This window comes from Ochotona curzoniae, unplaced genomic scaffold, assembly GCF_017591425.1.
Source record: "Ochotona curzoniae isolate NIBS_2020 unplaced genomic scaffold, NIBS_Ocur_1.0 scaffold_2476, whole genome shotgun sequence".
Taxonomy (NCBI): domain Eukaryota; kingdom Metazoa; phylum Chordata; class Mammalia; order Lagomorpha; family Ochotonidae; genus Ochotona; species Ochotona curzoniae.
In genome coordinates this window covers 8518088-8544221 of record NW_024467095.1, presented here as the reverse complement: position 1 = coordinate 8544221, position 26134 = coordinate 8518088, and the positions used below count along the sequence as shown (strand labels likewise).

The following is a 26134-nucleotide window of genomic DNA, read 5'->3' as shown; positions in this document are numbered from 1 at the left end:
ATTATAACTAGCAACAAACTCATGAAGAAAATAAGACATGGGTTTGAGGCTGCATTGTATTAGGTACTGCAGCCTGTGGAATGCCTCTGAGGAGGAGAGCAGGTTAATCTCGTTAAATTGACTGTATGACTCTATATCTGAAACCAAAAACAAAACAGAAAAGCTCACACTGCCTTTGGTTACTCACAGACTTACTTAGTGCCAGGATTTCTGAGCTCACTGGGAAGTTGGAGCCATGCTGGAATACACCAACTACTGCATTTGGACCTGCAACTTAGGGCTCTGCAGTTACTTCTGAGGATGACGTCAGAATCCATCCTGTATGGAGTAAATTCCCCTATTGCCTCTCCTTGGGGACATCTCTACATGTTGAATACTAAGCCAAAAAAAGCCTGTCATCTCATTGGTGACTAGAATGCTGAACAAGTAATTTATTTACCCTAATTCTAGTCCCATTAAAGAAACGAGACTAGCTTCGCCATTTGGCCTCATTGCAATGCACAATATAAATCCACTACATCCAGCCACACACACATATTCTCTAATTTTATGTAAAATATACTATAAAAACAATTACTTTAAAAAATATTTCCTAATAATTAGCATTTTTCCCCCAACAAACTTAGTCTAATTATGTATCAAGTGTGATAAAAAGAGGGGTCAATAGCTACAGATGCATAATTTCACTCTGATAGATTGCTGTTTGAAAATAGGTTATGACAATTAGATGATTAATTTTCTTCCATTAAATAGCATTATGAGACTTCAGATTACATTTATCAGTGCATTCTCTTGGAGCATAGTGTGCAGAAAGGCCAGAGAGAATAGGAATTCATATTCTTTGTCAGAGAATCAGAATATACTTATTATTATCCATACTTGGGAAAATGATTAGAAAAATGAAATTCTGTTTGAAAACTTATTTTATGGTCAGCCTTCAAAATACCATGTTAAACACACATAGTATGTTAAAGTTTAAAATATATGAGAATGAGGAGCAAATGTCTGGACATCCGTTGGCAATTCTTTTTTTTTTTTTTGGTCCAGTTATCTGCAAAGTATACACCCCTTGTCAGTATAACAGGGAGTGCCTGTGTAAACATTCTTGTTTCGCCTGTTCCATATAATCGTTCCTTGTATCATATTTCTTCTGACCTCACTATCTGAAACCAATTACAGGAGATCCATTTGGGCTGCATCTATTTTCATAAGAAGCCTGGGCAGCAGTGTCTTTCTCAGAGATGAATATCAACATCAAATATGCTTCTGAGTGCTTTGTTATTTATGTTTCAGGGAGATTTTGTAGCCTTCAGCTCTCAGGAATGTGTCACGCTGTGCTGTTTATACATTGAAGATATTAATGGGCGTCGATGTCATTTTTCATTTTAATGTTTCAAATGCAACAGGCTGATAGGTTAAGCATTCCTATTTTTATGGGGAGAGATATGACTGATGTCTGTTTTTTCCCTCCAAATACACATATATTTACTTTGGAATAAAGAATAAGCTTTATCAACCCTAGCATACTCAACATTTTTTTTTGGTTTCATTGGGTATTTCTGAAGTATTCTCCAATAATTTGAAGTTTGGCAAAGGGTTTTCAGTATTCTTTAGAAATAAAACCATCTGACGGATTACAAAGGTTTTCCACCCTCACAATCCTCACAATGACCTACTCAGGGAATTACTAATTTTTAAATTTTCAACTAGACTAGTTGTTTCTAGTGAGAGCAATACATGTGAACTTTATTTTTTTAAGTTGTTTTATGAAATTGCACAGTAACGTGTGGTGTTTTCAATAAATATTTTAAGTCAGAAAGCTCTCAACTTGCGAAGTCATGTACTTCTCTGTGCCTCAATGGCTTAACAAACATTTACCTTAAGGGATTGTAAAGATTTTTATTTCATCTTTAAATGATATTGCAATTTAATCTGATTCAAATTCTTTACATGTCCTATTTAAATTTTCTGTAGATTGACTAAAATTAGATAACTTCATTAAGTAAAGTGCACCCTTAATTCAGAACAAATGTGTTTCTGGAAACTAGATACGGTTTGGCTGCCTTAAATCTTTTTGTTGTTCATTTGAATCAGATCCAGTCATTATGAAAGGAAATTTAGTAAACAACATTTTTTCCTTTATCACAAATTAGTGTGAGAAAAAGGTTGTGATCATATAAATATCTAAATGGCTCGCAGGTTTTCATGACTGGCCCTGGAATTTATCTTTTCTGTTATCGATAGAAGTGGCAAGTTATTTTCAAATTAATATTTTATGGAATTTGACACCTCGCCCCGTTTATTGACATAAGTGTTGTATCTCGTAATCTTTCATCTTTTGAGTTGCTACAATAATAAATTGCAAGAATGAGCTAAACAGCTCAGACCAATCGTTTATTGAAGTTCAGTCCTAAAGTGTTATCCAGGATGCTGGAAATAAAAATGTCATATGATGCATGTGGTTAGAATGCACATGGTCAGAGATTTCTGCTTATGAGCTGTAAATCATTTCTGATCTCTTGCAATTTTTTTTGTTTGTTTTCCCACTTCTTACAGCAATCTCTAGTTGTACCAAAAAAAAATTGTTTTTTGAAATAATTAAGCAGTTACTTTTCATGAGTGTGTGTAAGGAAGTGATCTTCAGTTCTTCTGAAGATAACTTTAAATGTATCCTGTAAAACCAAAGTACTTAACTAGAAGCACGTTTCAGTCAAATATCGTGTATTTTCTTCTTCTTCTTTTTTAAATGATCACTCTTCTGCTAATACTTTAGATAGATATTTTTTTTTAGCTAGTGGCATTTTAATGAAAATTCTTAGATATCCAATGTTGTAGTTTATTCTAGAGCCAGTTACATACTCTGTTAAGTAACTTGTTGGGGATGAAATGATTATAAATCAGGGTACTGGAGAAGGATTGGGCCTTAGTCTTGGGAGAGAAATTCTGCTTTTGCATTGTGATTGTAATCAAGGAATCCCATCATACTGATATTTCATTTACTTGTCCAAAAAAGTGAGAAGGTGAGACAAATTATAAGGTTTTGTGCAGTTCTGGAAACCTGCAGTTTTGTTCATATTCGTAGGAGATGACCAGCATGTTTAATCCTCCATGCAGTGTTAGTGGAGTTTGTAATGAAATACAAGTGTAGCATGGTGGGGAGGGCTGCTGTACAAAATGATATTCCTATGGTAGTAGTTTAATTACTTACACCTTCACAACATAAACGTATTGTTTTTTCCCTTTTGAATTCTGGAAGATGGGTGTACCTTACTATATAGGTGGAAAATGTTTCTTTTTGGTGCCATAGGTTCTGTTGTTACCAAAAATTCAGTCATAAACATCTAACGATTTGTTCAACAGAATTTGAAACACCATGATGTACTGGCATGTGCTCTGACCTAGAAGCCAGGAGAGCTTGTACAAAGCACTGATAAATTGTTTTATGACCTTGAACAAAGCAGTTGACCACTCTAGGTCAGCTTACCCCGCTCCTCAATTTCTGAAAAAAAAAATCATCAGAATACAGACCCTAAGGCTGAATTTATTCCGAATCAAACAGGATACCAAGATTCTAAATTGTGTTCAGCACAGCCCTTTAAGGATACTAAATAACTGCATGATTTAACAAAAAAAAGCTGTGTGTAAATAAACTCATTATTTCAATCCAGAAAAAATACTAAAATACTAGATGACATGTGTAGATTTTTTATATCAATGAGGAAAATCATTTTTTAAAAATTTTGATTTCCATGTATCACACCATAGTAATGGCCAACTGAACAATATCAAGTGTAGTTACTCGCAGCTCAGTGAAAAAAGCATACACACCACTTAGAATATCAAATATATGTTTTAAGCAGTGAGTTTTGTGAGGATGTGTGGAATTGCTATTTTCTTCTTCAAACTGAGCTCTATATTAAATTACTTGAGTTCATTGGCATGTGACATCCTTAGACGTATTTAGGTTGACTTGTAGTCATTTAGAAAGTTTAAAAAACAGAGGAAGACCATGGTGAGAGAGTGTGTCTCCAAAAAGCGAAAAGTGTGCTTTACAAACCGTGCCACATCGTGCTATGGGAAGACAAATCAATGTTGTTAGGAGATGGTGCTGGTGCCTTCAATTTGTTTACTTTGGTTTCTATGTCTGCCTGCCTTCTCAGAAAACTTGCTTGGAGCCAGACTGTAGCAGCCCTCTCTCTGTCTTTTCATAATTGATCAGGGGATGACTGCCTTCCCTGAGGGTTAAGACGTGGCAACTTTTTCTGTTTGCTCAGCATCTCAATGCAGTAGTTCAAACATTGTTCACACCAGCTGGCAGTGTAATGCCATATGCACATCTTGTCAAAGCAGCTGTTGTCATGGATACTGGAAACTCTCTTAAAAACCACATCATTGATTACAATCAAAATTGTACTTTTTATCAGGTGCAAATTTTAATTATTATAGAAGAATATTAATCTGTTTCCTATTATGAAAAAAACGCATGCTTATATTCAAAAGCAGTTTAGTAAAAGCAGGACAGTGTTTTGTTTTAGCTTTATTTGTTGAAATCTTGCATCACTAGGTTCATTGACATAGTTGTTGGGGAAAACTGAATATTTAAATACAGGCTCTTAAAAAGTTTTTTTTTTAATTGGTTGGTCTTGATACCTTTAAAACAATTTAATACATAGTTCGTACTGTGAAATTAGTTTTTAGATAATAAGTTTGTATAGTGTATTCATAAAACTGTTCTTCCTCCAGTAAATGAAATGCTTGCTTTAATTTATGTCAAGTTTTATTTTCTTGAGTGGAAAAGAAAACATAAAAACAAGTGAAAACATCTTCTGTTTTGATTGGTATTCTGTCATACAGAGAAACAAACCTGATTGGTTGAGTGGTAATTTCTTTGTTCTCTGATTTTGCTAAGAATGCAAATGAAAACCACTCAATTTTATTTGGCATTAAAACTGCACTTTATTTTGTCAAAGGAGTGGTTTCCCCTTGAATTGTAAGTACAAAAAGTGTTTTTAATCTTTAGTGAAAATCCTTATTAATTCACTTTCAAGATAATCTGATGTTGATTTGTCAAATTTAATTACAGCTTCCGGTAACACTTGAAGTCTACTGCTTTTGCTGTAAAATTGTAATATGAAAATGCAAATGTAGTGATAATTTAAAAGGAAGTGGGCATTTTAGTTGAACACTCAAAGACAAATTCCTTTTAAAAAATGGGGTTATTGATGCAGTTTCCTTTTTAAGCCCTTTAAACAAATTAAATTTATTTCCTGCAGGGTCACATGTACCTCTGAATTTTGAATAAGTTATGCATGTATGTTTTGTGAATTTTGGGGTATATAAAAATGGATATGGGTGGTCTCTATGAAGGAAAGAGGGGTTCTCATGTGTTGAGCACATTTACTGTTTAAGAGGAATATACAGTTAGGAGGATAATAATTTAGCATTCATCAAAATATTTAGGTATTGTTCCCTTTTTACTTGTATGCACATATATACATTTATGATCATAGATGAACTGTATAATGGAGACTAGAATACCTGGAAGTGAAGATACATTGCAGTATGCATCTCTACTCCCAAATAAACAGACACCCTCCTAATGAAAATACCTTGGTAATAAGAAACAAGATTTTCTCCCTTTGCTTATACCCACAATGCAATGCTGACATTTAAACAACAGAATGTTGGACTTGTGACTGTTGCTGAAGGATTCTACTAGTGTAATAATACAGGAGAAAGTGATGGGGGATGAGTGAAGAGGGAGGAGTGGGAAGGGAAGGGACGGAAACCCTATACCTACAAAACTGTATCGTGGATAAAAATAATAAATAAAAGAAGTTTTAAAATAAGAAAACTGTTTAGCTATTGTTCCCCCCCTTTTTTTTAACTTCTAGGCTCTCCAAGCAGCTAGACAACTTCTCCTACAGCAGCAGACAAGTGGATTAAAATCTCCTAAGAGCAGTGACAAGCAGAGGCCGCTGCAGGTGAGTGGAGCGTTTCTGTCCCTCTGGTCTTACCCAAGACAACATCCACCATCAGAACAGCTCGGTAGAGCCAACTGCCTACACACAGGCAAGGCCTATGTTTCATAGTATGCCATCTGCAATCACAAAGAAACTTCCTTTTAACTCCTTCGAAGAGAAAATGTTCTATTAACACACATCCTAAATGTTTACAAAGCTGCCCATTGCAAGTAATAGGCAGGAACCCTGTTTGATAAGTAGAAGTGTGAAGATTTCCATAGAAAACTCCCTTGTGGATTTTAGCTTCATCAATAGGATAACATGTAAGAATTCTTCAAAAGCAATGTCATAGTAAAGTTGTGTGAAAGGAAACAAAAATGTGTAATGTCGCTCTCCCACAAGTGTCTCCACGTGACCAATGTGACAAAACTGAGTTTGGCAAAGAGTTATTGCTGTGGCTACAATTATAAAAACACGTTCCGGAATTTGTTGTCCTCGCTTGTCTTATTTGTCCTGTAAAACCGACAGCTTCTATGGCTTTTACAGTAACACTTCAGCTCATAATATGGTCATTGTTTTACATAGTCTTTCTGACCAAAATATATGGAATATTGTCTTGGAGTGAAAACAATTTTATGTTATGTTTTTTTTCTAATATTTGGAAGGTGCTATCTAGAGTTGCATAAAACATCTGTGAAATTGTTCACCAGCTTGGTTGAAAAATAAACAATGATTTTTTTTCTTGAATCATCTGATATATTTTATAACGCAAACTTTGCTCTTTTTCTTGCTATTTTTTTTTAATGAAGTAAACATTCATTGCTGCTTTATTTGGATAAAAACATCTCTTCTTAATGGCCTAGTGTCCTGTTTTTGATTTCAGGTGCACTCACAAATGTTGCAAATCTTACTTGTGGCTTTCTACGATTAGTTCTTACGACAGAGAATTTCAGACTGCTTATGTAAATAGTCTAGAAAGGACTCATCACCCAAAGACTGGATTGCAGTTTTGGCTTCTAAACGAATTTGAGATGAAGCTACATTTGGGGGTGTTAAAGTCCATGGGTGGTTGGGAAGGGAGGCTGGAAGATAGGGCACGGTAGAGAAGAGCCTCACGTAGAGATGTGGCTGCCATCATTGCCAAAGCAAGTTCTCTAGAAGCAGTGTACATCGAAGGCTCTATCAGATTTTCTCCTCTAAGATGGATTTCACATTCTTTCGTGCTAACGGATCAGTCATTCTGTGACATCCTGTCCTTACCATCACACCCCTCCTCGGGTTACTACAGTGAGTGTAGTATACTCCTGATAGCTGATTTCCTGAGTCTCTCCATGCATTTATGCGACAGAAACATTTGCATAGAAGTCGCAGAAGGTAGCATATGAGATGTTTGTCTTCATTGTGGCTTAAGAGAATAAACTTTGCTTTCTTGTTCATAAAAAGGAGGAGATGGAAACGCTCCCAGCCTGAACCAAATATAGGAAAGGAGTTATTGCTCAGAGTGAAACACACGATAATTCTGTGCTGATAATTCTTCTGCCACATTTCTTGAAATGATAGAAGAATTTGAAAGTACTCGTTTCTCTGCAGAGCTAAATCCAGTTAAAAGTATCTTTCTGGCTGGTTACCAAGTTATCTCTAGAAAGAATGGCCGGTTTTCATTTTTTTTCTACTTCTTTTTGTTGTGTTGTACTGGAGGCCAGATTGGATTCTTTGATGAACTCAAATATACATAATTGTTCGTTACAAACATTCGCACCTGTAATATCCAGATATTAGTGGCTCTAAACTGAGAGATTATTGTTCATGTGCCTATTATTGTATCAGAAAAATTTGGAGAAATCCCCAATTTTACGATTTTCACATGAAAGGGTGAGGGAAAGGCTGTAAATGCCTTTTAACAATTGCAGATGTTAAACATCACTACAAAGATTTCCACTGTGTCACTTGAATTTGGGCTTTTGTGATACATACTGATCTGAATACATCTCTACATTATGGTTTGTTAAACCATAGCATTTTAGTATTATTTTAGAATTTTGATGAGATCTCATGCTAAAATGCGATTGGAATGAGAAGTCGGTTTTTATGAATGAGGATTTAGAAATAATGAATGAAGGCTTATTTGCTCACCAAAATATTCATTGCAAGTAATGTAACACGAGCCTGAATCTTTAGTGTTTCATAGTACTTGATGAGTTTAGCAACCAGAGGCATGCTGGGGCTGCATTAAAGAACTAATAAAATCTAATAGCATTTTATAGTAGCTTACACACCTGATGTCCAATGGAGATATTAGATAATGCTCATCCTTGCATCTGCAAATACTATTTACACAAGTTCCATGGTTTCCCACTTAGTGTTTAAAAAAAGAATATTTTTTGTTACAGATTTTAATCATGTGATATGAATTTAAGGTATTAAAATTTTTCTTTGAAGATTTAGTCTAGTTCTACTTAACTAAGAATTTAACAAAACTTTTCTAATTGGCTTGACATAGATTACCCTTTTAATCGCAAAAAAATAATTGAAAATATATTGAAATCTGCAAATTAAAAGAATAATACTTCATATAACTGGGTTATGATGGTTCTTATACTCCCAAATGCAGTATCTTTTGAGGACTAAAAGAGAATTTGTGTTTTTAAAATATAGTTTGATGAAGAATATTTTATGAGAAAATGGCATGGTGTCTTTTTTCCAGGACACTAGAGTTTATTCGGTTTTATTCCCATTTTTTCAGGGCTTTTTTATGTACAGATGACATAGATATTAGAGTGTCTAATACAAAACGGAAACAGAAACATCACATCAGAGAAGCGTGGATACCAGCTGTCGTAGTGATTTTCATATTTAGATAGGAATCTATGTGAAATGGGTACACTGTCTCTTCATCACTCACGACACAGATTGAATAGATGCGATCAGTAGGTGCGTTGATTCATCTCATATTGTTTACAGATTGTGATGCAAATGGAAGTTGTGTAACCCTAAGCATTGTTGCCTTAGGTTTCTTCTTTATGTTCTTACTAGATATTCGAGAAAACACCCCCTAGTAAAAGAGGGAAATGGGTTCTCCCTTTAATATTTTGCTTATTTCTAAATAAAAATGCACTTCCTAATCCATAATGAGGGAATTTTGCCAAAGAGATTATTTAATGTTTCTAGTGTCACACGACTACTTTCCAGGTTAGAAAGAACAAATTAACACAACGTACACACACACACACACACACACACACACACGCACACTTCCACAATCTGTCAATTAAAAACTTGTAGAAAACTTGATCAACTTTCTAGCCTATGACAAATCTGCTTAATTCAGTTTAGATATGAAGATCGGTTGCATTATTGTTCTTGTTACATTTGCAGCCATGAGGCAGACTTGTGCTTCTTCAACAGCTGTGCAGAGCAGAGACGTAAATTGAAGGTAAATGCCATTGCTTTGCTATCGTAGATAAATACTAGTATGTAGCGTTGTGATCACTTCCTTCAATGCAGGTTAATATGAAACTCTCTTTTCCAATAGGTAATTAAAATTAGCAAACTTAAAAGATACTGTCTTAAAGGAGTTAAAGAATGGGATTTTTTAAAAAGCTAAAAATTAAAGGGGAGGGTCTTATTCTGACTCTGCCACAGAACAGTTTCTTAAGCTTGAGGGATTCTTGTAGCATATTTAAGTACATTGGACTGATGTCTAAGAGCGCATAGTCAAATTTTATTTTATTCTTTTGTTTTAACTAATTAATAGGCATACAGGTGGTAAGATTAGGTGTACCTTGTTGAGTATGTTTTCTCGATTGCTTTTCTTTTTGCTTCGTTTGTTTGATTTGGTTTGGTGGCAAAACAGTTGTTGATTGACATGGCACAAGCAAAAATAATGTTTTGGAGTGAAATAATTAAGTCCCATATATAAAATGTAAACAGTGTTGTATATATAATTTTATACAACATAAAGCCAGCTTCATTTTGTTTAATGCATTGAATTTGAAATAATAGTATAAGTTGCATTTAGGAGAAGTGTAAACTGTGTGAAAGTAATTTTACTACACATTTATGTTTATTTTCTACATTTAAACATGTTTGATACAGTCAAGTTTAACTTCGTTTCTACTTTGATTCCTTCTTCTCCATATATCGTTAAAATTAACATCAGCAGACAAAATAAGAAGTTCTGTAATAACTTAACCAATGATTCTGAAATTTCACATTCTATGAAAATCAAGAATAACATCAAATTTTATAATTAAAGTATTCTTGAGAAAAATACTGAATTCTGTGGACTATATAGTCAGGCATTGTTAAATATGTTTTGTAAAAATGAGAAAGTTTCATTAATACCATGGTAAATAATGACACTGAAATTTCTTTTTCAGTGTAATGCTGAGTATATAAGAACTACAGGAGGCCAGGAACCCTGTGTGACACTATAGGTCAAGTCACTGCTTAGAATGAAGCATGCCATATTGTTTTAGTTCAAGTCCTGGCTAGTGTGCTTCCATCCAGCTCCCTGATAATACAAATCGGAAGCCGCAGAGAATGGCTCAATGACTTGGGTCCCTGCCACCTTTCTGGGACACATGATCCAGTTCCTGAATCCTGGCTTTGATGTACCCAAGCAAGCTGTGGTCAGCTTTTGGGGAGTGAATAAGCAGATGGAAGATCTCTCTCTCTCTCTCTGTCTCACTATGTCTTTCGAACAAATTCTATCTATTTGTATTGAGAGACTAACAGTGGTATAGTCCTGCTTTTATAATTATAGTATAGAATATTTCTTTAAAGGCAGTGTGAAACCAGCAGATTGACAACATTACACAGCCTTCCCTAAGCCACGATGGGCTTTTCACCCTTGCCCAGCTGTTCAAGGCTGACACCCTGTGCAGAGGGGTTTGGGACACTGACCCATTACTGCTAAGTCCAGTGGTGTGGAAAACTGAACAGACCGTCAAACTATCTACTCATACATGGGATGTCAGAGTTTACTTGCTGTTTGCCTTCGCCCTTAACAGGCAGGACCTTTAAGCAGAGGAAATTGATCCTTGGGAACCTGTTTCCTCAACTAAAATGAGAATAAGGACATTTGCCTTCCGTTATTGTTGTGAAGAAAGACCCAAAGAATGTTATGTAGAGAATTTCATGTAGAGCCTTGGATAATGAAGTAGCCAACAGAAACCATTATGACGTGCTCCAGGATATTTAAATACTAATATGTAAATAAGATTATGATTCATATACACTGTTGTATGGTCCTTGTATTCAGTCACAGTTTTTCCTTGTTTCAAGCTATTCTAGTGATATGAAGTAGGCCCAAATGGCAAGAAAACTAGGGAGAGTGGCTTAGGCATTGCTAAAAGGTAACTCTTCTGTGGACTCCCATAATGTGTATGTCAGCCTGGGCACACATACATAGATGCTTTTGTTTCTATTGCCTGTTGGACTGTAAACTCTGTGACCATAGGAGCAATGGATGCTGTAGTCACTCCCCATGCAGAAAACAGTGCCTAGTGAAGAACAGAGTTCAGTAAATATTTTTTGAAGCAAAAGACTAGAGGAGGTTTAGGGGACAGGGTAACCCTCCATTCAGGGTAAATTGTTTGCTTGCCATGAGTCATTTCCTCAAGGACTTAGGAATAAGTTGAGAAGATATTAAGACATCTACATAAATAAATATATTTTAGAGTATACAGAATGGGATACAGAAATTGGAAAAGCAGAAAATGCAATTTATAATTGAAAAGTATCAATTTAGGCCAGCTTTATGAAGTTTGTACAGCAAGAAACAAATCATTTGGGCTTAAAAGAATTTGGGAGAGAAAGGAAAGCCATTTTACTATGGTAAAAATCTTTTAAAATTTTGTTTTAATTTAAAAAAAAATTTTTTAATTGAAAGGCAGAATGAGAAAGAGAGAAAGGGAGATCTCCCATCTGCTGATTCACTCCCTGATGGCCACCAGAGGCAGAACCAGGTCAAGCCGAAACCGGAAGCCAGGAATTGATACTGCTTTCAAATGTAGGTGGCAGAGGTTTCACCATGTGGGCATCTTCCTCTGCCTTCCCAAGTACCCATGTCAGGGAACTGGTATGCCTTGTTGGCAGTGTTGCAACTGGAACTTTAACCCTTTGTGCCACACTAGCCCCTGATGAAGAAAATTTTAAAGATATTATCGATGATGACATATGAAATTATGGTATTGAGTAAGGTGGAAATAAGTACTTTGACGAGAAGGTGCCCAAAGAGAGGACTGGAGGACCAGAATTCCAGAATTATGCCTCAACAGTTGTGTATAACCTGAAATGCCAAGGGTGCTAGTCTACTTAGCATTTGGGCACGAGGACTATTAAAAGCTGTTGATAAGGAACTGAGCAAATCTCAGCGGTATGTTATAACCATCTATTTAGCAATAGTATACTTGGAGAGTATTTTCAGGGAAGGGAGTTGTGAAAACTCAGGAATAATTTATATGTTATTTAGATAAGCATGATGATGAATTCATCTTTAGCTCTGCTGAGTTTCATATGTCACGACATAATAATAGGTGGAAATCTCCAGCTTTTAGAAATTGAAAAGAAAAAAAGAAATACAAGAGAGACCTTGATGTAATGATTAGAGATTAAAAAAAATTATGAAATACGGAAGTGATTATCGAATCTATAGTAGAGAAGATTTCTTAAAAAGATCATTTGAAAGGAGTTGCTCAGCATTCATGTTTTATGAAGCTGTAGGTGTAAGATGAAGAGAAGGATCTTCATGGAACAAACAAACAACGTGCACTTGATTTATCCAGGAAGGGAAGCATTTTAAATGACAGTGTTTGTCCACCATGGGAAGCAATAATCCCTAAGAAGAGAAATTCATGCAAAAATACTGTCTAGGTGAACTGAAACATGGCTGATTTTTCACCCCCTGTTTTTTATCAGCCACCAGTAACTTTTATAATCTGTAATACTGGACCAGGCACGATGGGCAGATGGCTAAATCCTCACTGTGCAACCACCAGGATCCCATATGGGTGCCAGTTAGTGTCCCGGCTGCTCTACCTCCCATCCAGTTCCCTGTTTGTGGCCTGGGAAAGCAGTAGAGGACAGCCCAAACTTGGGTCCCTGTACCTGCATGAGAGACCTGGAAGAAGCTCCTGGCTTCAGATTAGCTCCACTCAGGCCATTGTGGTCATCTGGGGAGTGAAGCAGAGCATAAAAGATCTTTCTCTCTGTTTCTCCTTCTCTGTAACTCTGCCTTTCTAATAAATATAAATAAAATATTTTTAAAAATCTATAATACTAACATGACCAATAGCAAATGGGAAAGAAATGATTTTCAAACAAATGCTATGTGGAAAGCAGCATTAAGAAGTGCACACTGACTCCTCTGGTATCAGAAAAAATATATGTGTTTTTCACATATAATCCTGAATGCCCATAAATTAAATATGGATGGAAATTGCTTTTAGGAGGCCAAATTTTCTCTTTCTCTGGCTATCCCAAGCACTTGCTTCATTCTGTAATCCATTAGGATTTTAAGGATCTGTTCCCCTGACTTCCCTACCTTAACTGAAGTAAGAGCAAGAAAGAACTAGAACATTCATATTGTTATGGGAGCTCTCGGTAGGATTTAAGACTTAGGCTGGGAATTTTCTCTAAGATGTTTGGAGGTGTTGTACAAGCTAAATTGAATGACAACGTGAAGTACAGCGTTAGGACATGAATCAAGACAAAAAGTAAAATTATTGTGAATTCACTTACACTTAAGATTCTTTGTATTTCCTCTGTGGATTCCATTCATTTCGTTCTATCAACCTGCACTCTACATTTCTACTCTTTTTTTTTTAATTCTCTTCTACTTTAATCTTCTAATGTAGTTGCTTCTCTTCCTATCATTCTCTTCTTTCTCATCATGTAATCTTACCCCTTTAGGCTCAAATTCAGAAAGGGGAAGCTTCAAATACTTGCAACTGCCTGATTCTGTCTTGAACCTGAAAGATATTCTGGAATTCCGTTTTACTGGCAAAATAATAAACTTTGCTACTTATTACAGTTCAATATTCATTATTTAATAATTACCTTGCCTCAAGAATCATTTGCTGATATTATTTTAATAGCTGCAAACATGTCTCCCCTTACTGTTTCTCTGTTTGCCTCTCCCTCCATTTTCCCCGTTTTATAATTGTAGCGAAGTCCTTTAGTCACAGTTACAAGTTTAACTTTCTGTTATTTAAATGTATGATGTCACTGTAGGTGTAGGCAAAGGTACAAAGTCTAGTGCCCGCTAAATCAAGCCTGTGTAACTGTTTCATTGGGAGGCCCTCGTTTACTTAAGAATAGAGAAGCATACTTCAACGTGTCTTCGCTTCCTGATAGTCTAGTCTCCATCACACAGTTCATCTACGAGAATATATGGATATCTTTGCTTACGTATACATCTATTTGTTTTGTATTTTGCATGAACTTCATCTTATATCGGAGAGAACTTATGACATCTGTTTTTTTGCAATTGGCTTATTTCCCTGGGTAGAGTGGTCTGCAATTTGAACCACTTTGTTGCAAAATATACAATTTCGTTCTTTTTATGGCTGTGTAGTATTCCATGGAATAGATATGCCACGGTTTCTTTGTCCATTCCTTTTTCTATGGGAATCTGGGCTGTTCCCATGTCTTCACTCTTGTGAACTGTGCTGCTGTAAATACATGGTTGCATGTCATTTTGTCATATGCAGAAATTACTTCCTTTTGTAGGTGTCACATTTTCTTTATTCATCTATTGATGGATGTTTGTGTTGATTCTATGTCTTTGCAGTTGTGATTTGGACCATGGTAAACCAGAGACTTTAGGTACCTCATTCATATTGTTGACTTTATTTTCTTGGGATATATTAAGAGAAATTTGATACTTAAATCATACAGTATAACAATGTTTAGCTCTTTTAGGAACCTTTACACTTTTATACCTGGCAGTACTAATTTGCAATCCCATCAGCACTGTAGTAGAATTTCTTTTTCTCTACATCCTTACCACAATTTGTTGTTTTGGGTCTTTTTAGTAGTAACCGTTATTTCCTTTTATTTCTTTTGAGTTCCTTGATGACTACTGAGATTAAGCATTTCAGCCTCTGTTTGTTTGTCATGTGCATTTTTTTCTATTGAAAAGTATCTATTTAAATCCTTTGCTCAATTTAATTAGAATTATTTTGTTGTTGATTTTCTTAAAGTTACGTATTGTCCATATAATATTTTTTATCAGATGCATAGTTTGCAAATATTTTCCACCATTCTGTCATCTGTCTCTTCATTATGTTGTTTGTTTCATTTGCTATGCAGAAGCTTCTTGGTTTGATGTAATTCTACTTCTATATTTTCCTTCAATTGCCTGTGCTTTTGGGGTCTAATCCAAAAATATCATTGCTTATGCCAACATGTTGAATTGTTTCTCTGTTTCCCCCAATTTCCTTACAGTTTTGGGTTTTAGAGTAATTTCACTTTTAAAAAAGATTTAAGCTTTTTAAAATGTATTTGAAAGACAGAATTACAGAGAAGAGAGAGAGAGACAAAGAGAATCTTCCAGCCAATGCTTCATTCCCCTCCTGCTCCCACCCATCACCCATCTCTTAATTCCCATTCCCCAGGAGTAAAGTAGCTGCAATAACAAAGAATGCACCAGGCAAAGCCGTGATCCCAGAGCTTCTTCCAGATCTCCCACATGGGAGCTGGAGCCCTCTTCCACTGCTTTCCTGGAACATTAGCAAGGAGCGGGATTGGAAGTAGAGCAGCTGAGTCTTGAACAGGTGCCCATCGCATATGTTGGTGCCACCAGAAGAGACTTGACTTGCTATGTGACAATGCTGGCCCTTTACTTTAAAAAAAATAATTTTTGTATCACAGATTGTCTGTGAAGAGAAGGTAAATATGGACAGCAAAGCTACATCAGTTGAGAATCCGTGCAAGTAGAGGACTTAGGATATATGAGGGAGAAGTCAGCATTTTACACACCTGAGCAGCCTGACATTGATCTATCGAAAAATCACACAGTTGGAACATCTGGACACTTTGCACAGGTCATCAGAGCGGTTCTGAACATCTGTGAATTCTAACGTTTCCTCCTACTGGATCTTGCAATCCATATCTATGAGGAAATTCCAGCGTAACAAAAAAAGAACCTCTACTTCCCTTGTGATGTTTTACTGAGCTCTATAACTTAAAACTTTGTTTTGTACATCTCCACCAGCTCCAACGAGTAAAGTACCTACAATACTCATCTGAAAGTCTGCAGGTCTAAGCATAGGAGAAGCTAGAATCTTCAGTGGGAAGAGACCTCACAGAAATTCACCAGATGAGGATTTGCTGCCTCATCTGGCCCCAGAATGTCTACATTGAGGCTTTTGTTTCTCATATTAGAGAGGCTCTTCCTAGATGTTGTTCACAGTATAAAATCTTTTATAACATGAAGCTATGACACACCACACACAGAAACATTTGGAGGTTATTTTTTAAAGGTCACATATATTTGTGATTGTATCAGTACAGGCATAAAACTCATGGTCTAGTAGTTAAGCATCTGGTAATACAAAACACACATAAAACGTCTTTGCATAGCATGTAAATTCTTACACTTGTAATGCTAACACTTGCTTCGCTGTAAGAACTGCCACCTTGATATCTTTAGCTGCGAGTGCTACTGCACATACTTGGGTGACAAACCAAAGAACACGCCGAACACTTGATGTGCTGACATGGAGAAAATCTGTTGTCTCACCGGAAGGCTGGGGTAAATCCTTCGATAAACACTCTCTTAAAAAGACAAAAGGTCCAACTATTGTCTCTACGTTCCACCTCCTGCGAGGTGAGCCAAGCATGTGATTCACATTTAAAACATATTTGTTAATGATTAAAGCCATAGTTTCAGAAGCTTGAGTCCTGTGTAAAGCTTTTCCTTTCTTCTGGAACAATTCGATTCTCTTAGTTAATACTTATCACAACTCCCCCAAACAGTCTTAAGGACAGTGGTTTTCGAGTCTAAGAAATGACTAGAAAATCTTTTTTTAAATGAAGCCATTAGGTCCATGCATGACTACTGAATGAAAACTGGGGACATGGGATCTTTGAACATCATAATATATTTGCAGCTCTCTTGGAGATCCATGCAGACGGTCTGTAAGAACCTTGGATATTTTCTTCTATAAACAAAAATGTGATTTTTTATAATTCCTTGTTTATATTCTATGTCAATTTTCTTCTATAAAATTCATTTTTCCAATGTCTTTAGTGAAACACTGAATTGGCAATACCTCAAGTCTCTTCCCGATGCTTAATGCTGAATCTCAGCCCAGCGTTTGCTTGAATATGTTTTCTTTGTTCAAAGCCTGACCTTGTATCTTGTGATATTTCTCCCAAGCCTTTCTTTTCTGGATCATCATCATATTTCCCGGATTTTGTTTTTATTGTCTTGATTTCTCAGTAAAATATCAGTCACGATCTCTTTCTCATCATTGATTATTTTTCTCAGTCTTCGTCTTCATTCTAAACTTCTCAGTATGTATTCACTGTGCCAAACTGGCTTCTCTTTGATACAGGAAAAATGAATAAAATAATTATCTTCCAATATAGCTGTCTGCTATCAATGATCCTAACGTCTGATCTCAGGGTATATACCTGTTTTTCCCATGTTAAATGAGCAGCAGTATCAGCTGTTAATAGCTCTTTAAGTTTTGATTCATATCACTAGTCAACTACTCATGTCCTAGCATGCCTTCATTATCTTTCCACTAGGAAAACGGATTAGCACTATATCTCTACTATCATAACTCGGTACCCTCCATTACCACCAATATACATGTTGTGTGAACTAATTTCTCCCTTGTATATATTATATGTTATTCCTATGACCAGACACAACTCTGCTTTTGTATATGATACTGAGACATAAAATAAACTGCTGGAGGACTGGATAAGTTTCACTCATCGTCACATCTCGAGTGTCTGAAATAGAGCTGATTTCACATAAAGCTGTCAAGTCCATAAACCAGTGCTAGTTTATAACACTTTTCTTCTCTTAGACTTCAAATGTGTTTTTCTTCAGTTGCCTGTTTGGCATATGCGGTTTGATCACTATTTTAAGTTACTTATCTTTCTCCTCCTTGTCCAACATATTTATCAGCTTTTCCCAGTCCTATCCTGCACCCTCGGGCCATTAAGCCCCTCTACTCTATTAATGTCATATTCCCATGCTTTAATAATGCAAAAATTATTCTGTTCTTTAGCCTCTCAGCACAGCACAAAAAAGCCCTTCAAACCACTGGATATCTGGCACACTATAGCCTTTATTTTATTTCACTACTCTTCATACGTGTTGCTATTCACTCATGATTGATTCATCCAAAGTATAGATATGCATTTTTTAAAAGATTTATTTATTTTTATTAGAAGGATCTACAAAGAGAAGGAGAGACAGAGAAAGGTCTTCCATCTGCTGCTTCACTCCCCAAGTGGCCACAACAGCCTGAGCTGTGCCGATCTGAAGCCAGGAGCTTCTTCCGTGTTTCCTATGCCGGTACAGGGACCCAAGGCTTTGGGCCATCCTCAGCGGCTTTCCCAGGCCTCAAACAGAGACCTGGGGCGGCAGGGGGAGGGGGTGGTAGGGATGAGCAGCAGCTGGAACTAGAACCAGCATCCATATGGGATCCCAGCAGTGCATTGCAAAGGAGGACTTTAGCTACTAAGCTATTGTGCCAGGCCCAGATATGGTTTTTTTACTCCAGATGCTTTGCATGACACCACGAACCAGGTAATCTTTAATTCCTAGTTAATTTTGTTCCTATTTATCCATTTTAAAACCTCATTTCCACCCCTTTTAACTAGTTACCAAAGTCCTACACTTACTGTGGAGCCTCATCTGAGTCTTCCTTGATTTGATCAAAGGAAAACAATACTTCATACATGTGAACTTCCAGAACATCTATCATGTTTTTATTATCTCAAATGTACTAATTAAAAAGATAGATTGTACTGTATTTTAACTACTTCCTAGCTCAAGATCAGACTGTAAATCCTTGGATGGCAGTGCTTGCATTTTACTCATGTTCATAACCTCACCCCTAACCTAACAGTCGACACATGGTAGATGTTAAATAAATCCTTACCAAATTGGATTCTTCAAATGGAATTGTTCATTCTTTGTCAGCTAAGTCCATGCTATCACTTTCACTCAGCCTGAGAAAACAAGTACGACAGGGTGGTATTTACTGGCTTTCCTATTTTTCTGCATACAAGTCCATGTCATTGAAGTCGCATTTCAGTTCCCTTTTCGATTATTAATCTATTTGACCTTTACTTCATTAGGCAATATGGTAATGAAATAATACTTGTTTTAAAATGTTTTTGTTTATATAAACTGAACAAATTGCATGTACTTATTTCTACCGCTTCCTCCTTTTCATTTTGTCTTTTAATTATTGCTGTAACCCAATTTCAATCTATTTTATAATCACAAGCTCAATCCCTCCTCATTAAGGTTTCAATCAGTAGTAGGTAGAGAAACTACAGTTCCTAGTGAGTATAGAAAAGGGCTGAAATAATGACAAAATCTCAGAATTACATTTTTTTGGAGTAATGAACACGCAGAATACAAAAAACAGAAATGTATAAGAAGTAATAATTCTAGTTATTTTCTTAGCTAGATAGCAAGTGATATACTAATTTAAGAATAATAATTGATTTTCCTTTTATCTTTATCAATTTTCTTCTCTGAGTCTATCTTCTGGTTTATGAATTTTATAGATATTTATATTTTACTTTGCGGTGCTGAGAAGAAAGCAGGGGTGAACTTTGAGATCCGCAATTTGTAATGGCCTACCACTGACTGTTTACTAAACTTATTTGTTCCAACTCATGGAGATCTGAAAAGAGGTTATTACTTGCAATACTTTGAATTTAGAAAGTCCAAAGATCATGTATTAATATTAAAGTGAAGGCAAATATTCCAAGTTTTAATATTTTAAATTATAATAGAAATATTAATAGACACACTGTGTGTCCAAAGTAGCAGGTAAAGCACAGCACAGGCAAACTATACAGGTGGCCCTTCGCTCCCGGGAGTTACTCCTGCAAGGTGGCAAGGGGGAGAAGCCCCTGGATGGACCGTGCGGTAGGCAGCGGAAGAGGCATTTTAAGTAAGGGAAGCATTTGGGTGTGTTATAAATAGAGAAGCAAGCATTCATTGAAGCATGGTGGGGGAAGACATCAAGGAAAGTGAAGTTTAAATACGTCAAGATTAGAAAAATAACTTTCATCTAACTATTTTGTGTTAGGTTTATTTCTGTTATCCCTGGAAAGTTCGAGAAAGTTCTAACATTCGTACTTACTGCATTGTAGATAAAAGATGTGATCTTAGGGTTTCACGTATTCTCTGCGATAGTCTGTATTGCTATGAGCTATACTAGAAAACAAAGAAACAAACAAACAACAACAAAGCCAAACAGGTGTTTCATGAAGCCACCTAGAAAAGGGGCCTGGGATATTTGACAGTCTGGGCCTTCTCTGCACCTCTCCCCTCTCCCACTCCCTAGCCTCATCCCCATCCCCATGAAATGTGACTTCCTGCTCTGACTAGATTCCCAGATGCTTTTTCCCTGCCTTTGGTCATTTGATCCCCACATAAAATGCTGTGGTTGCTTGCAACAGTTTCTATTTTTTCCTGTGAGCAATCAGGAAGCCAGAATGTTTCCGTCAATTTCCTCGGGACCCAATGGCAGATTTCAGTTCCACTTGCTGACAAGATCTCTTTTCTCCAAGACCCTATTCAAAAGCATATTGGAAACCAGTGAATCACCTCTGGAGGAATTCTGATTTGGGATGGAAGTAAAGGGCAAAAGCAGTTGCCTCTGTGGAGGCTGCTTGTCTGTCTGCGGGCTAATTGCCCCATTCTGGGAGGTCCCTAGTCTATATGTGACTCTGCATAACCTGCCAGCTTTATTCCTTTGCGTATTGGTCTTGCCTTCATCCAGGCCACCATGGGAATAAGAATTGGTCATTGATTTAGTTCAGAGAAACTGTAAATGCATCATGATCATTCATAGTCTCACCTTCCATAATAGGTCTTGCATGATTTTCAGTATTTATCCAGAATGAAATTAAAATGAGCTTGGATCCATCGTCCTCTTTAAACGTGTGGTTTATGAAATTAGTACAATTGGAAATTGCTTTGCAAATAAAGATAATGCACTGTATGATGAATTTTGAAAAAAAAACCTAGAGGTTCTCTAAAAGTTACAGGAAATTGTATTGCAAAAAAAAAAATCTATGCGTGGATTTAAAAAACAATTGAACCAAGATAAATTTATGTTTTAATTCCCTTTTTCATGCATAATAATTTCAGAAAACAAGGTGGGGAAAAGTGGCAAATTTTTTTTTTTTATTCTGTAAAAGCGAAATTCGAGTTTTAAGTTTTTCTCATCTCCTCCTCTCTGTAGTTTCTCTGGTTTGCTTTAATGTTCAAAAATATTTATTTTATTTTTGTTTTTACTTGAAGAGAAACAGAGAAAGAAGGGGTGGAGCAGAGCCAGACACCCAGAGACTGGTGGTTCACTCCTTAGCTATCTGCACTGCTGAGGGCTGGACCACCGACAGTGGGAGGCGGAGAACTAAGTGCCCATCTCCCGCCCTGGGTGGAACATACCAAACTCCCGAACTCATCACCTACTGCCTTCCAGGAAGTGCATTAACGAGAAGCTGGAATTGGACAAGTAAGGCCTTGAACTCCGGCACTCAGATAAGGATCCTAATGTTCGAAGTGGTGTCTACAGGGTGAAGCCAAATGGCTGTCAGTTATGTTTAATGCCTGTATTCAACAAGGCATTTTGTATTTCAGCAGGCCAGATATTTCATACCTTACCAGTAGAGTGGAACGCAGGCACAGCCACTGGGATCGGTGGAAATATACATAGATTGTACTTGAGAGCTCATTTTGTATCTATTAAAGGTGTTCTTCTGTCCCTCCCTTTTAGTCCTCCCTCCCTCCTCCTCCCACCTCCACACTTCATCTTTCTACTTTCTGATTAGTGAGCCCTGAACCTTTGAGGATCTGAGACATCGTGGAAAGCGATGTGTGTTATGTTCAAGTTCCTGATGGGTTACACAGTGCAAATATGTATCTTGCCACACTTAAAGGCTCAAAATGGTTTTAATTCACACTGTCGTGCCAATAACAATTGCTTTAAAAGAAGCCTCAGTTTGGGGACTAATTGATTGTGAATAGTATTTCTTAAGAACCAAATTAGAAATGATCATTTAAGTGATTGATGTGGTTACTTGGCATCCCCACTCGATAATTTCCAACAGGGATAGACAGTTAGCGGGTTTATCTTCTTCCCCTCCACCCCCTTCACCACCTTGTTGATATTATGTACAACTAGATATTTATTTAACAAGAAGAGAGCTTAATAATAATGTAGAATCTACATAATAAAATTTCTTCTGAAGAAAATGATTATCCTGATCTAGTGGAAAAAAGCACAAATTAAAACAGAGCTGTGGCATGATGTGCAGAAGTGGCTTGCAGTATTTCCATGTCGTGGCATTGATATCCTCAATCAATACATCAAAGTGACGTCAATATTTCAGTGATTCTGTGAACATGTGTTTCCATTGAATTACCTACATTTATATATATGTTCATGTGCTCATGAAACCAGTCTAGAAATTAATGCTATTTTATATTTTACAGTTCTTATAAAAAGAGACCCATTTTTAGAGGGCAGATTTGGACCATAGAAAAGCACGAATGTGCTGCAGGGGGACAGTTCAGTGTTGTGTTTGCACTTTGTGTTGAAAGAAGCAGTCATGCTTGACTTTGTGGAACGTAAGGAGAAAGTTCTGGTCACATCCTTTGCTGACCATACGGGCTTCATGAGGGCAGGGGTAGAGTCATTTATCCTTTCTCTTTCAACCAACATGTAACTTAGTCTCTCAAACTAAAATTTTATTTTCTGAATGTTTATTTTTCTAGGAGTAATAATTTACATTTTTTTCATTTTATTTCAGAATAGTTTTACATTTACAAAGAAAAAAATGTTATGTAGTAATACAAATTTTTTTTATAGTTTTGCAAAATAATATACCATCTCATCACTATATATATATATATATTTTTAAAAGGTTCCTTCATGACAGGGGTTTTAACTTTGGTAATGACCAGTGTTTCCTATAATAGAAAAGGTAAAAATGTAAGATTAGCCTGAAAATTTGAAAATTTATGAATCATTTCTTTAGGTGAAAATATTCTGATATCCTGATTTCAGATAGAAATTGAAATTTTAGTTAGAATCTTATAAAATGTACATATTCATTACATGTAAATATCATTTTTTTGTATTTTGTCTCTCATGCTAGCTTGTCTGTTTAGTGGACTCTTTAACATGACCACTTACATATGTATGATTTTTAATTAAGAGAAGGAAAACAAGGATTTTAAATATATATATAATTGTGTAATGGTCCGAACTGCAAAAATTTCTTTTCTCACAATCATTGTAGGTTAGCTTTGTGGCCTACATCACATAGTAATATAAATTATTTTTAATGCTTCTGGAGTAGCAGTCTTGACTCTTGGCAATAAATTACAACGTATTTAACTAAATAAAAAGTACTTATCTCCACGTTCACTTTTGAAACATTGCTGAGGCTATGGGTTGAACTATTTCAGATAACTGTGAATATTTTTAATTTTGAAAAATTTCGATAGGAAAAATCTTTTATTTATTATAATGGCCATTGTGAGTTTCTAGGAAGAACATAGAGGTGAGGGTAGAAGATGTGAATCTTAGGTCTATTTCAATGATGAGATTTTAAAATAATGTACCTGAAATTGGGTTAGAAATGAAAGCTTTCTTCTTGTTTTATTCCTCTAATATGTCTATTCATAAAAAAAAAAAAAAGAAAATCTGAATGAAGTGCTGAGCCAAGAATTTCACTGTTTAATGTTTACCCTGCAGAGGTCAACAGCACATAAATAAACAGATCAGTTTGTTGCTCTAGTTCATTACTGTGCATGCTCTCATTCATTTTTCACGAAATAAATAACATCTTTAGAAATCTCTAACTTCATTTCCTATTCATAATAAAAGATTAAAGGGAGACAGTTTTGTTGACAGATTACATAGATATCTTATATTCCATCAGCCAGAATCTAGCTGAATGATTTAAATAGATGCACCAGAATATACAACAATAAGATGACTTCCTTTTTTATGGCTCTGAGTATGTCTTTGAATACACACAAAAACAAACTGGATCCTTTAAAAGATGAAAGTGAATTTCAGCTTATTAAATTTTGCACTGTGTTTGCTAAAACATAAATAGAACCCTGTTTTGACAAGAAAATATCTAAAAGATGCCACACTTACTGAAGGGAAAAACACATTTTCGTATGGCGGAATTTTGCTCTGTTTTTTCGATAATGCATTTACTATCGATTTTCTGATTACAGTCCTTACTGAGCATTTTCAGATACATTTATTGTTTTCTAATCTGTTTTTCATATAAATAGCATGTTTGTTATTTATGGGGGAAAGTACAGAGCTAGAATGATAGAGGAAAAGATAGCATTATTTGATACTTTGCTAATTTCTAATTAATTCGACTCAAACAAATGTATATAACCTCAAGAAAGCTTTTGCCAGCTTTATTTTAAGGTACTAAGACACTGAAAATGTATCTTCCAGACATTAGATGCATACAGCACTGCTTGGACCATCCATCCACATACCCATTCAGATTAGTATGATGTGATTTGTCCTGCAGCTGCTTCAAATTAAGAACAGGTGTGGAAGACAGATTATGCAAATACTCATATTAATGTAATTGTCAAATTGGTGTGTTTACCATTGTGCTTTTACAGAGTAGAATGTACTCCTATTTTAAATGTAAATTAGCTTCATTCTTGAGAGCAGCTATTGGGTAATGAAACTTGGTCCTTGCTTAGAAATGAATAATTTCTAATAATGGCATATTTCTAAAATTTGATATTTCCCTTTCTGGTACATTTTATCATACATTTAAGTAAGGCAATTATATATTATCGTAATGCATAAGGAGACATGAGGTTTTTTTGAAAGTTTGAGTTGATTTTGGCATTGGACTGTTCATTCATTGTGACATGTAGTGATTATAATGATAGCTTTTGGTCTCGTCCTATCATTTCTCACTCAGAACTTAATTTTCCATAATTCTAAACCCTCAAGAAATACAGAGAAATGGCATTACTTTTTCAATGATAATTTTTATCTCATGGAATCCATTCACCGTGGTTTTTACTTTAGATTTTAATGCCTTTTAACCTTACTTTAAGCATTTTACCCTATTATCAATGATAATTTACGGTGTTACAATTGTTCAAAATATGCCAAAATTTTTTTTTTGTATCAGTAAAATGAGATAAAAAATAAATAGGATGACAAGATGTTAAGTGTGGATATTACCTGTTCCTGGATGTTTTCTTTGAATGACGTCCAAATCTACTGATTTCGTGTTGGGAAACAGCAGTGGTTTTCAAGGAAAACATGAGCACAGAAGGTGCAGTGGGGTCCCCACCCCCACAGCGGTGGGAAGATTCTGATGGAAGAACACTGACTTTCCTTATTCCCTCATTTCCTGCATGCACGCCAACCTCACAACCAATTGGAAAATATTGTTGGCATTAGGACTTGGTCATGAAATGAAGCATTGATCTGGCAGTATAGAGAAGAAAGTCTTGATGGGAACGGAAAGGTCTATGGAAATGAGAACTTTGTACTGGAATTTTTTCTTAGCATTACACGCTTCCTCATGTCACTCAGCAAAGAGAAGTGAAAGAAGGCTGCTGTTACAACCATGGGTCCTCTTTCTGCCTCACATTAAAGGTAACAGGGGCAAGCGATGGATAAAAGAACCAAATCATCATCAGAAATTCTAACGTGATAAACTCCTCTTACGTGCAACTTATAGTCTGTCTTCCACATAAAAGAGTTTATCGTTTGTCCTTATGGGCCTCAAAGGATCTGCCACTGAGATCAACAGTGGATGAGAAGTAGCTGATCCAAGGGCGGTTGCTGCAGCTCCTGCAGGGATCAGAGGAGAAACCGCCAGAGGTGCTGGCGCTCTCCTACGTTCCCCGGGGTTGACCAGAATCTGACTTGCTCCTCTCTCAG

General features: G+C 36.1%; 1 protein-coding gene across 7 annotated transcripts in view; it reads left to right on the top strand.

The window, feature by feature from the left end:
* FOXP2 (forkhead box P2) overlaps nt 1-26134 on the top strand; it is a 236817-nt gene that overhangs the window by 98760 nt on the left and 111923 nt on the right. For all 7 annotated transcript variants that reach the window (XM_041001978.1, XM_041001977.1, XM_041001979.1 and 4 more), the window contains one exon: nt 5895-5984. In XM_041001978.1, the coding sequence (XP_040857912.1) occupies nt 5895-5984 (90 nt within the window). The remainder of the gene's footprint in view (nt 1-5894; nt 5985-26134) is intronic.